Source organism: Pollachius pollachius (genome assembly GCF_949987615.1).
Source record: "Pollachius pollachius genome assembly, chromosome: 10".
Classification (NCBI taxonomy): Eukaryota; Metazoa; Chordata; class Actinopteri; order Gadiformes; family Gadidae; genus Pollachius; species Pollachius pollachius.
Window position 1 is genome coordinate 16,429,430 of NC_136943.1, and position 13,565 is coordinate 16,442,994.

At 44.6% G+C, this 13,565-nt stretch overlaps 1 protein-coding gene across 1 annotated transcript; it reads right to left on the reverse strand.

The window, feature by feature from the left end:
* Positions 1–4,614: 4,614 nt before the first annotated feature.
* Positions 4,615–13,261, reverse strand: smu1a (SMU1 DNA replication regulator and spliceosomal factor a). Its single transcript, XM_079745511.1, has 12 exons — positions 13,142–13,261; positions 12,480–12,690; positions 11,954–12,106; positions 11,645–11,755; positions 9,814–9,942; positions 8,569–8,688; positions 8,276–8,392; positions 7,737–7,864; positions 6,938–7,064; positions 6,253–6,420; positions 5,643–5,795; positions 4,615–5,344 (listed from the first exon to the last, which is right to left on the reverse strand). The coding sequence occupies exons 1-12, from the start codon at positions 13,165–13,167 to the stop codon at positions 5,246–5,248; spliced, it is 1,542 nt and encodes a 513-aa protein (XP_079601637.1). The 5' UTR covers positions 13,168–13,261; the 3' UTR covers positions 4,615–5,245.
* Positions 13,262–13,565: the final 304 nt, after the last annotated feature.

Sequence of the window (13,565 nt, forward strand, 5' to 3'; positions counted from 1 at the left end):
GGATTGACTGCATCACATAGGCCACGCCTACTTCACATAGGCCACGCCTACTTCACATAGGCCACGCCTACTTGATACAAACGGAGGGGGAGTCAGATGAGGTCAGAGACATATGGCAGCCCCGTTGAGAGCCCCGGGGCAATCCTCGGGGCTGGAAGATAGCTCTGCGGTATTTTCCTCCACACGTGTTAAAAACAATTCCCTCCTTTTGCTTCATAGTTACCATACCGAAATACTTTAACAAATAAAGTGAGTTAAAAGCGATCTGGTTTGAACTACTTTCTTCAAGAACCCGACACTCTATTGCTATAAGTCAGTCAAACTCGCAGCTAAAATAAACTGTGAGAAGCAACCGTGTTATGAAATGCATAGCTACAGCCCACTTTTGATCTTTGAGGCTACATCCAAATGGGCCCGTTTTGAATTAATTTATATCTGTATTGCTACGTTTGAGCCTGGGCTCCTCATTAATTCAGCGGAGCTGTTTAGAGCTGCTGCTGTCCCCCTTTTTATTTTGAAAATCCGGATCTCAAGAAAAGTGCAGACAGTTTTTTTAAAACTTTTTTTTTAAATATATATATAGGCTATACTAGTTGTGTAATTGTGTGATTAGAGCTATGCTATGGTGTTAAGGTTCAAGGTGTGTGTGTGGCTGTGATTTTAAAAACAAATGTGGCTGAATGAATTTGGATTAAATGTTGTGACAGTGTGAGCGACAGCTATCAAATTATAGTAAGATTCATGAAAGCTATCCATTTTGTCTCTTATAAGGTTTGCCATGGTCGTATTTGATGACCTTTGGGAACCATTTTTGAGCATCCTAAAGGCCAAAAAGTTCTTCAGTGTCCTGGCAGACTCTGCCACTGATGTGAGCACCCGTGACCTCGAGGGGGTGTCCGTCAGGATGCTGCAAAACGGGGAGCCCCAAAACTTTTTTTTGGCAGTCGAGGAACTTGAGCAGGCTACTGCAGTTGGGCACCTTGCAGCTCTTAATGCGGGTAAGCTGAAACTCATTGGAAATAACCTTTGTTCATAAACATAAATAGATGTAAATATGTTAAATGGTAGTTTAAAAAATTACATCATTAACTTGTCACTCTACAGTATTTCAGAAAGTTGGCCTCCCAGAGTGGAAGGAGCAGTTAGTCGGCTTCGGACCGGATGGAGCCCCAGTGATGGTCGGGAGGCAGGGGGGTCTCTACTCTACTCCGGGAAGAAGTCCCCCACCTCATCAACATCCAGTGCTTTGCCCATGGACTAGAACTGGCAGCCATGGACGCCATAAACGGGGATGAGAGAATGAAGAAAGTAAGAGTCACAGCACTGAATTAATTTATTTGAAATTAATGTATGTTTAACACAGTAATGTTTTATTGCCTATAGTTATTTTGTCCTTCATACAGGTGACTGATCTCCTCAAAGGCCTCTACAAGCAGTATTACTACTCGCCCAAAGCCTGGAGAGAGCTTAAAGGGGACATATTATGAAAACAACACTTTTCCTGGGATTTGGGGTGTTGTTTTGGGTCTCTGGTGCTCCCACACTCATACAAACTTTGAAAAAAGTCTGCACATGATTTCTTGAGTTAGATATGCATTTCTGAAAGTACCCCGCCTACAGTTACCAAACGAGCAAGTCAGTTTTGGGACCCCCTCCTACGTAGGAAGGGGGGGCGGGGGCGCTTCCACATTTGAACATTACCTCCCACTTCCCCACTCCCCTCCAATCAGAGCACAGATAAGAGTTTGTGGACCAGCGGACGAGCGCTGCCGGACTGCCGCCGAGCTCCCCCCGCCGGAGCTGCCGGACTGCCGGCAGCTCAGTACAATCCCTTTCTCCTCCATGTCTCCTCCTCCGGACTGCCGCTGGGCGATCGTCAAAATAAACCCCCGCCACCGGCGGGGAGAGCTTGGCGGCAGTCTGGCAGCTCAACTCCGGGAGTACATCCCTTTCTCCTCCATGTCGGGGTTCAATATGGACTTCAGAGAGTCAATGCCAAAGTTCCTTTCCCCCCAATTCTTCTCAACCATGGCCGAGATAACCCCCACTACGAGTCTTTACTTGTCGTGGAAGTACCAGAGACGTCAGACGCAGTCTTTATGATTCATCATATCATCCGAGGCGCACATAGCTTCATACATAATAGCTTCCATACATAATATTATTATTATTATATTATATTTTATTATATAGATATAGAGCTCCAGGAGTCCGCAAACGGCAACAATCCCTTCTCCTCCACGCTGTGGTTCAGTCTGACAGCTCATTGGTCAATGGGCAGCAGCTCATTTGCATTAAAGCTACACACACCAGAAACAGCGCATTCTGAAGGGACTGAAACAGAGGGGAATAGCGGTAGGCAAGATTTTTTTTCAAAAAAGCTATTTCCAACAAACAGCTTCAAAAACATGTTTTCTGGTACTCAAATACTATGTTTACTTGTTGGGAAAACACCATAATGTCTTCTTTAAAGATCCCATGGCATGCTACTTTATGGATGCTTTAATATAGATGTTAGAGGGCCCCTAACACTTGAAGATATTCCCGAAATTCAGCCGTGGTGCAGAATTAAAGCCACTACGAGCCAGTCGCACATTGAGCTTTCCCCGGAAGCGCCGTTTCGGTGTCTGCAGCTTTAATGCAAATGAGGAGGAGAGAGGCGGGTCAAGGAGGAGGGTGGGGGTGTGGCCCTGAGCAGCTTGCGGCCACAGTACCATGCGCTCTGTTTACAGTGGATGTATCGCAATGGCGAGGCGCACACAGCATTTGGCCGTTTTCTGTAAATATTCTAGAACGCTACAGCGGGAGCCCTGGAGCTCTATTTCTCAATAATATCATATTATACATAGATATCTATATCCAATAATATATATTATCATGGCCAAAAGCTGTATGCGCCTCCAGATGATATTATGAATCTCAAACGACTGCGTCGGGTTTTCCGACGTCTCTGGTTCTACATCGATCTGAAGTAGACTGAACCGCGACATGAAGGAGAAAGGGATTGTTGTCCGCAATTTCCTTCCGCCGGAGCCCCGCTGTCGAGGCACCAACGCCTCGGAAGCGGGCAGCGTGCCTCGCGGTGGTGGTGCCTCGTGGCGGTGGTGCCTCGTGGCGGTGGTGCCTCGCGGCGGCGGGCAGCGGGGCTCCGGTGGGAGACAATCGCGGTTATATAGGAACAACATAGCTCCTGTGCCTGCTCCCCTAACTCACTTGCAATGTTGATGTTATGGCCACGATAGGTGTATGACCCGTGGTGTGAGTAGACCCTGATACGCTGTCCCGTTATTGTGAAGGAGGGTGGTTTGTCAGATTTGGCCTTATACCAGCGGTTGCCACCGCTGCGTCGCTCATAAAGAGCTGCGCACTAGGTGTGCTTCACCTCCAGCTTTGACCAGTGAAGAAATTAATCTGTTCTGGCCAGCATGTTGTGTATGACACTCTTGTCTCTGGAGGACACCGCGACATTGTCAGCGTAACCCTGAACAGGGTTTGGGGATCTGATATCAGGTGGTGCACACTGACAGAGCCACTTGAGCCACCCCTCAGCAGAATTGCTTCGTGGTGGTGGTGCCTCATGGCAGCGGGCAGCGGGCCTCCGGCGGGAGACAATCGCGGGCAACAATCCCTTTCTCCTCCATGTCGCGGTTCATGTACTTCAGGGAATCAAAGCAAAAGTTTCTTTCCCCCAATTCCTTGTCAACCATGGTTGAGATAACTCCCACTACAGTCTCGTTATGGAAATACCAGAGACGTCAGAGAACCGACGTGTTATGCGCCATAACACCAACAGCAACAGTTATCCAAATAACAAAGAAGTGTACAACACTTGCGTTAGAGTGTGTGTAATCACACACACTTGGCCCACGCACTGTCGTAGCTCATTGTCTCATTGGCGGGCCAAATTCTCTATGTAGGCAAGGCAGAGAAAGGGGAGGTAACTTGGCCCTGGTTCTTGTTTGTATATTTATGTTTTACATGTATGGCATACTACCTCAAATTCTGTTTATTCTGGTTTCATATATTATGTTGATCTTAAAATAAAGGGCAATATTTATGTTGTTTTTGGATTGTGAGCATAAATAATATTATCTAATCATTCCATCTTTTTCCATGTGGGTAAGGTTGCATTCCTAAGACATTCAAACTATACAGTAAAATTTCAGAGACAGATATTGTATCAAAAGATCAAAAAACTACTGACGTACTGTAACTGGGTCTTGAAGGGTTGTCGTCCCATTTCGTAGGGTTAAGGGTTTGGGCCAAGGGGTGCAACGGAATTGGGCCTTATAGTATAACGCAACGGTGTATGGAGCTCGTTCTTGGCAGCCGTTTCTTTTGACGATCATTACCGAGAGAGGGTTGGACATCCCGGACACGTAAAGTTTATGGATGCGTGGAGCTCCGTAGCCTAAGTATGATCAGTGAACACAAGGTTGGGTTTAAACATCCATCCCATCAGATTTTTCTGCTCAACCTGGTGGTAAATATTATTTAACAGACGCTTCACTATGTAGTCAATAGTCATCTGGTTAAATAGCTTTAATGGCACAGACAATTAATATAAAAATAATTGTGTGGAAGTGGACCGTATGTGAACATTTGAAGCAATTAATAGAAGTTAAAAAATGTAAAAAAAAGTTATTCAAGGAGGAAATGAGTGACACATGGTTGACGAATTGACATCAAATGCCGGTAGAAATGTTAAAATTGAGATACTTACCAATAGAATGGAACATTTCACAAAGCACACCAATCACTATAAATAAAAAATATATATCCTTGTGTCCATATTGTTTGTGTGAGAAACTTTTTATTTTCTTCCATTTAACCAGATATTAAAAAAACAAAAAACAATCTCAGAAAAAATATTTACAGGAAGTTTTTCTAAATAACTCATCCAAGAAGACTAAAAGAAGCAAATAAAATAACTTGTAACCAACCACAAACATCATCCTCCACCAGCTACACAGTCCAGTTAGACTTGTAAGTGAACTGCCATTGTTTACGATTGGCAAATCGATCCATCAGAATGAATGTTACCCTATCAAGAAAAAAATAAACAAGTGTAGGAACCCGTCTCAATCAGAGAGGAAACTAGCTGCAGTTCGACTTTTAGCATGTGGTTCCTCTCGAAGGACAATGAAGTTCGCTGGAAGAAGAGGATGATGAGAAGGGTGACGTGAAGAGAGAAGGATGAGGAGGTGTGTTTTGATGGATTCCAGACACGTGTTGAGGACCACACTCAGGGCTTCCAGAGCTTCAGGAGGCCATCTTCGCTGTAGGTGCTGATCAGGTTCTGGTGGGGGTGGTGGGCAATGCCGATCACATCTTTCTCATGGACCTGGAGGGGGGACAGGAGACTAGTCAGCACCGAATGAAGAAGTATAATCCCTGATATGACAGTAGTAGTTCGAGAATGAAGTACATAGAAGGGGACAGGTTCCTTTTAAACAGCTAAATAAAATCGAAATCATGAAATTGGGGCTGAATTATATAGAAAATGGTGAGGCTGTGAAGGGATGCCGTTTTTCATGCTCCCCCTCAATTGAGTGTTTTTGAATTGTACACACAGCATTTAAAAGTCTGGGTGTCATATTATCCATCGATCACCCAGCGCAGTGAGGGGTGGGAGTTCGTACCGTCAGCGTTCTCTCGAGTTTGCCCGTCACGGTACTGAAGCAGTACAGCACAAAGTCCTCTCCCACGCAGTAGATCCACTCCCCTCGCGGCGACAGAGTACAGCACACAAAGTCACCACCCTCTCTCTTACCAGAGCTGAAACTCCTCACGATCTGAACACACAAACACAAATGAACATTAAAGATGAACAGTCGTTTATATATAAAACATTTAAGAAACACATCCATACATAGTCCTAAAACTCTAAATTCTTCAAAACGTATGGTATGATATTGCATGATAAAAGCGTCTACGTGTAAGCTTATTTACTGACTGATTAACCAGAACAGGCAGACATCTGAGCTGTAGGAGAACAACAGCCCTTATTTTGTGACCAGTCGTGATGTTTATTTGCAGTTACAAGACGATCCAAAATCGACCCTTTAGTGACATCAAAAGTGAGAGTGTCCGCCCTGATGTATGATCAATCTGCCTTCCCCGGGATCGAACCAGCTGGTGGGCGGAGCCATCAGGGACATGGATTGTAGCTCTTAATGGCTAATCGAAATCACACCTGGTGGTAAAAAAGGGACTAGCCGGACAGCTCCCGGTACCTTGAGCACAACGTACCTGTCCCTGCATGTTCATAATGACCACGGTGTTGGAGCGGTTGCACACTACAAAGTGCTCAGGGTTCTTGGGCAGCAGAGCCACGTTGTTCACTGTGATGTCGCTACCGGCAGACGTTCCCAGAGACTTGAATGTACTGGTGCACTCTGAGGTCTTCACGTTCCACACCTGAGAATCAGAAAGAACCAGGGGGACTTAAGGTGCGTTCACATCAACACCAAAGCGATTGTTGTACCCCATTACATTATTAATTTGTCAACTCGAGCGAATGACGAATTAGCATTTTTCCCTGGAGTAGAATCACACAAAATCTGTATAAACCAGCTCATTCACGCCGTGCCATTCAGGCCATCCGCTCAGAAAATGTGCATTTATTTGCACTGACTTTGTATGTAATCACTCTGCGCCTTTGGTGTGAACAGATACAGCATGATTACTGATCAGATAGGGGTGAGTGGGCATCTTGCTCAAGGATTGACAAGAGTCAAACAGCTTAACACTATCTTATTTCAACGTGTTAAACAGAATTATTGCTGATTATAGGCAAGGATTTCTTATGAAGCATCCTTCAAACAAAAAGGCCACCCAGTCATTTAAAAAGGCAGGAAAACAATCAAATTTCAGATAAAGACATCTCAATGCTACCAACTCTTACATTAATGTAGGAACCCACTGCCATGCTTACCTTGACGGTGCCGTCCGATGAGGCGCTGATGATGTGGTGTCCGTCTGGCGTGAAGGTGGCCTCATTGACAAAGGATGAGTGACCTCTGAACTCCTTTAGAGACTTGCCAGACTTCAGGCCATGGATTCTGATGGCAACAAACACACAGACCAGGGCTTACCACTCGGGGTACCACACAGAGTGCTAGATTCTGTGGGCTCACAGAATCTTGGCACGTCTGCCACTAGCGAAATGGAACATAGAATCTGGGTTCTGGTACAGAATCTGGGGTCTTAAAGTCTGTGTCCTAGAACAGTCTAGATTAGCTTTTACAACGGACTCTGGATTCTAGAACACTAGGGTCTTTAAGACTGGTTCTGGAGTTCGAAACGGAGGTGCTCTGAGGTTCTGATCACAGACTACAGCATTCTTGTAGCTTTCCATGTTTGTATCTACTTCCCTAGAAGTATTCATAATAGTTTGACAGATATGCTTTAAATATATTTTCATTTTACAAAAAAAAAAATTGGATTCGATATGGGCCTGTGAAGCTTTCGTCGACTGTACAGTAATAAACATTTGTATGAAAATGTGATTTAAATGCATCTTCCTCCAAATTCATGCTACTATTGTGTCCATCATCCATCAAACTAGCCATATAGTCACCCATCATCCATGCAGTCAACCATCTTAACTGGATAGATGGATGTTTGGCTAAAGATCCATCTATCAAACTTTCTTTCCATCCAGCCCTCGATCCATCGATCACTCGTCAGATTGGCTAAGGAGGTAGGGGTCATGGCTTAAAGGTCATGGTTACCTGATGGTCTGGTCGAAGGAAGCGCTGAGCAGCTGGCTGCTGTCCTTACAGAAGCTCACACACGTCACACCTTTACTGTGGGCACGCTCGAACCGCCGCAGGCACTGCCCACTCTGGATCTTCCACACCTGTACACACGCAAGTAATATTGCATCAGAATGTTCACAGTTGAGGAACAAAGACGGAATTCCAGGTTCAGAAGTGACTGGCCAAAGTTTGCAAAATTACAATGTGGAGGTAACTGAAGCCGGCTGTAGCAGGACTGAATTTCCTCCACTGTTTAAGAGTTGAACAAGTAGATGAATAAACCATAAATGCAATGATTCAAGAGGTTAACAGGAAGAGACTGTTCAATTAAATCTTCTCTTAACTGGCAAACTAGTAAGTAGTTATAGTCAAATAGTAAGTTCACAATAAACTCTGCTGACAGTCAGGCTCTGGCACACCGGGTTGCTACTCTGCAACTAAGGGAGAAAGAAAAATAATGCCACAGATGGTGATGGAGAGAAAGGGAAATAGCCATTGTCTGGGCCGCAAACCTTGATCTTCCCGTCCTGGGCTCCTGTTGCCAGCATCTCTGTGTCTCGGCTGAAGCAGATACACAGCACGGCATCGTCCATCATCATGAAGTTATCCTGCGCCTGGTACTTGAGATCCTACACACACACACAATTTATCCCTACATTTGACACCTTCAAAAGAAACACAAATTGTGGCTAATTCAGCAACAATCATGCTCATGCTCCACATTTTATTTTCCATTTTATTTCATTTCCATTTTTTCTTCAATCACCAACTATCTCCTGTTTGTGCACATGCATGCGTGTGGTACCTTTCTGATTTTGCCGGTGGTGAAGTTCCACACCTCGATGAAGCCGTCCACTGACCCGGTTACCAGGTATTGGCCGTCAGGAGAGAAGCGAGAACACTCCACATGGGACTTCTGTCCAAACTGAACACAGACAAAAAGTTGGTTAGGCCCTGAAGAAACCCCCCCGCTAAAACGATACATACATTTACATGCATGCACAATGTATGGCTGTGTATGTTTTTGTACATTTGTTGAGACTTTAAAAGTCGCCTCATGCCTAACGCACCGACGCAGCTAGATGAGCCCGCCCAGCGGAGGTGTCTTGCTTCGCCCTGAAGGGGCTTATTTTCGATAATGACCGGCGACGATCTATACATTATCCTGCTTATTACACGGCTACTTGCCAAAATGAAAAAATAACTTCTCTTTACAATTTATTCGTTACCAGCATTCGTAGTGTTAATTAGCAGGGAAATAGTCCGCCAAAGACGTTGACGTCGCTTAGCAACCGAAGACGCTGGGGTTGACAAGTTACCGGACTACTACCCATGCAAGTGTACGGAGCGTTCCACGGCATCGAGAAGACCCGTGTAATAAAGGCCTATAATATTTCTGTTTATGGCATAGATTTCTCCTCAGATTAGGCCAATAAAGCAATGATTGATGATGAATGATGTAAAAAACACAAACGCTCGATCAAAGGCCCGGCCCGACCCGAGGATAGTGGTGCGGAATATCGTCCCAAACCGGCCCACGGGTCGGCTCGGGCTCGGGCAGAGAACCTAAACTCTAGTGCATGACATCCTCCGTAGGCGCTCACAGCTGGGTGAGTTTCACCACCTCCTCATCGTTTCAGCACACACTGAAACGATGACTTGGTTGTCCATGTTCTTTCTGCTTCTGTGCGTCCTCCGTCTCTCTGCCAGTGACATCGGGTCAAGCTCAACGCTGATTGGCTATCGCGGCTAAGCGTCACGCATTGGCGCGTCAAAAGTTTAATTTTCTGAACTCTGGGCGTTAGTGCGTTGGGGGCGTTATTTAGGTGCATAAAACGCATCTAACGCGCTGCTTTAGCACGTGTAACGCATCTACGCGCCTTAACCAATGGTTCCCTATGAAAAAATGCAGATTTTCAACGCCTCTAACGCGTGTAACGCGTTCAGTGTGGCCGTACCTTTAGTCACAGAAAAGCAACTTGATATTTAAAAACATATGCTATAGCTTGGTGTGGTGCAAGCAGAGGGCAAAAGGGCGAGGGGCCTGTACCTTGATGTGTCGGCTGAGCTGCGTGGGGAAGCGTTCCTCCTCCACGTCTTTCACGGCTGCTTTTCCCCTGAACAAGTCGATGGTCATCCCTGGAGGGAGGAGCCCCTGGTGCTGCTGCCACTTAAGAGACTTGGGAGAGAGCAGAGACACAACTTAACCGGGAGGTAGTGGTTGGACACATCGCTCAAGGATAGGTATTGGTGGGCTGCAAGCATTGAACATTGAACCCAGAACCTTTTGGATGAGAATCAAACACCAAAATCACTAAACTATCCTGCATTTAATTCTGTTGCTTTAACTTGCTGTAACTAATGCAATCTTCTATTCTGCACTGAATGACCATTGTTAGTAGGGCTAAACGATTAATTGAATTCAAAGTGACATTGCAATGTAATAGAACGCGATTTTCAAATAGCAAAGGCTGTGATAAAAGTGTTTGTTTTAATCATACACAATCTAACCAATCAGAGGGGTCGCAATCCTAAACAGCTGGTTAACGAGGGGTTCATACATGTACCTACGCTCATGTGAAATGCCCTCATTCACGAAATGTGAATGAGAGCAGCAGATGAGGAAAACAACTTGCCACGCTACGTTTTGATTTGTTGATGTTGACATAAAAAAAACTTAAGTGTGTCAAATAGGTAGAATTACAACCCGACAGGGATACTGACCGAAATTATCCAGAGTATATCACTATATGATTCAAAACCGCGACATGACTCATAGGGAAGGCTCTCATCAACTCACTGACGGGTTTACGGCTTTGGTAAAGACACTGGATAAATGGACCGGCCTCCAGACGTTTTTGTATTGTCTCTGACTTGTCTTGGACTCGTTGGTATTTGCACAAAAAACACACAAGTGTGTCAAGTAGGCCGAATACCACCCGGCAGTGATCCCTAACCGAAATGATCCAGAGTATATAGGACCACGATTTAAAACGGCATAGTGAAATGACTAAAGGCCATAGCGGAGTTCATAGGAAGAGATTCTTACGCTCCTCAACACGGAGACCACGGCTGGGTTTACGGCTTTGGTAAAGACGCCGGATAAACAGTACAGCACACCCCCTGGTCAAGTCGCACATTTTATATATTACATGTTTATAACAACGACTTTGAGTTATCTAGATATTTTTAGAGTGGTAGAGCCACATATCTGTTCTTTTTTATATTTCTGCACTTTAGTTTGTGTGATTTGTTACTGTTACTGACTGAAGATCAGTAACATTTATATTTATTTTTTCTTTCAACAATTTAATTGTTAGATAAAGAACTTATATCAATTCATCTCAACACATAGGCCTTGCCTCAAGGAAAGAGCAGTTTATATGTTGACTGCTTCCAATGTTGTGCTGGTCATACTGTAGAATGATTTACTGCTTGCGTTTAGTGAATATTAAAGAACATAAGGAACTCAAAAATAAAAATCGCATTCTGAAACGCAAATGCAATATTGGTCTAAATAATCGTAATTTCGATTATTTCAACAAATCATTCAGCCCTAATTGTTAGTGTATATGTTTGGAGCACAGTCCCACCGCAAAGCAGCATTAATCGATATCATCATCATTGACTATGTCTCCTAATTATAATTTGTTCTTCAAAATATATTTATCATTTTTACCCTCTTACTGCTGTGACATCTACATTTCCAGACAGTTCCTCAAAAACCTACTTATCTCATCTCATATTTGAGGCAGGCCAATAAACTCTCTATCGAGAAGTCCAATCCAGTGATAGATAATCATTAGGTAGCGGCCCATGAACCTTTCAACTCTCGACCTGTATTTTGAAAGGAGGGTGGAGTGTTCCCTGGGGTCCCTCACCTGTCCGAGCAGGGCCATGAGGCGGGAGGGTGGCACCACGCTGACCTCCCCAGCCAGGGCCTGAGCGATGGCCGCTCGCCTCTTCTCCTTACTACTGCCGTCTGGGTAGGCCTGGACACAGACACAGACACACAGTTCAGGATACTCCAGTGGTCCCCATATATTGTCATCATGTCAGCTGATTCCCCTTTGAGTCCACCATAAAGAAGGCAAGGTACAAATAACTCTTTTTTTCTTTTAATGATGCAGCCCTGGATCTAAAAGTGAAGCACGGCAGCAAATCAGCCCGCTATTTTGTGTGGGTCTCACCTCTCGGGGGTCGAAGTAGGACCTGGCCAGCAGATTCTCCAGGTGTATGTATCGCTCTGGCTGGGTCTGCTTCAGCATGATCATGGGATCTGTCTGCCTGAGGAGGGAGCGGGCAGCGCCCAGCTCTCTCAGCTCAATCAGCTCCAACACCACCTGGGATACAACATGAGATAGAGAAAGATATGATATGACTAAAAGAGCCTCCTGATCAAGTACAGCGATAAGCCATATTTATAGTACTTACATTTTCCGTCTATGAATAACAAAGCACAGAAAAACACAACCCATTTTCTAACAGAAGAGGCTGGCATCAAGTGGGCAGGATAGTGTAGTGGTGAGGGTACCAGCTGTAAAGACCCCGGGTTTGATACCTAATATCTGAATCAAACCTGTGAGGCCCATCTTTGAGCAAGATGTCCCAAACGACCTGCTGCTTAAAGACATCTTTTTTGGACAAAGGCGTCTGCTAAATTACCTAATGGAATTACAACAGTACCGCCAAACCTAGACTACAGCTCAAACACACCTGTTCGTAGAGGTCCACCAGTGTCTTATCAGGAAGTTTGAGCGACTGAATGGCCTGCAGTACTGTGTCCCAGTGGCCGCTGTTGATGTCCGCCACGAAGCTCTCTATGCTGTCCACCGTGTTGAGCGATACCGTGGACTCCTCCTGCAGCGTCACGAGCGTCCGGTGGAGGTTGTTTTCCTTCAGGTACTGCATTATCAGACGGATAACGCTGAAAACACACACACACGTTAGCATGTCCAATCACGAGGACATCATTTGATATACTTTTTGTGTAATACCGTCAATGGATTTTGTAAGGGACAAATCGTATATTTTCATTTGGGTACGGTGCTGTTCATAATATTCATCACCAGTATATGCAAACGTCTTGCACGCTGCTAAAGAAACACTTATTCTGGTTGGCAACCATGCAGGGAAAATTATGTTGTCCGTTACACAATTTGGCATGGTTGATTATCTACGTTCTTCGATTAGCATGACTTCATTCATCTCTCCAAAGAAAAAAAAACTTGTTCAGTGATGTTACACCAATGTGTCCCAGCGCATTAGCTTAGCATGTAGCAATGTAGGCCCCAGTATGCGAAAACAAGATGCATAATAAGTAATAATATATCGGCTTTGTGGACTGCGAATAAGGATTCTAAACGTTGGGGACTTACTCTGCGGATTCCACTTCCAAAGACATGTTTATTTATCTTTATATAATTGGAAATATCCTTAAAAAATTCAGAAGCACACGCAAGACGAACGGAAACACCGCTGAAGTGGTAGTAGCCTCGTCTGGTCTGGTCCGGCTTCCGTAGAAAAGCGATCAGTAAATGTGTCCATTACTTGTTTTACTTGTGGGTCCGCGGTAGTTATCCAACTTGGCCGACTTCCCCTAATATTTCGCACCCACCCAAAAAGTAACATAATAAACTCAGAGGCTCCCGTTCGTACAATTATGGATTAACTGTTGTAATATTGTACAGTTGTTGTACACATTTTAAAATATTTTTACGAATGCAATACCAGTGACCTTGACCAGTGAGTTGTTGATAACTCAAATTCTTATAAATCCTAACCAATTCCCATGGTACCTAA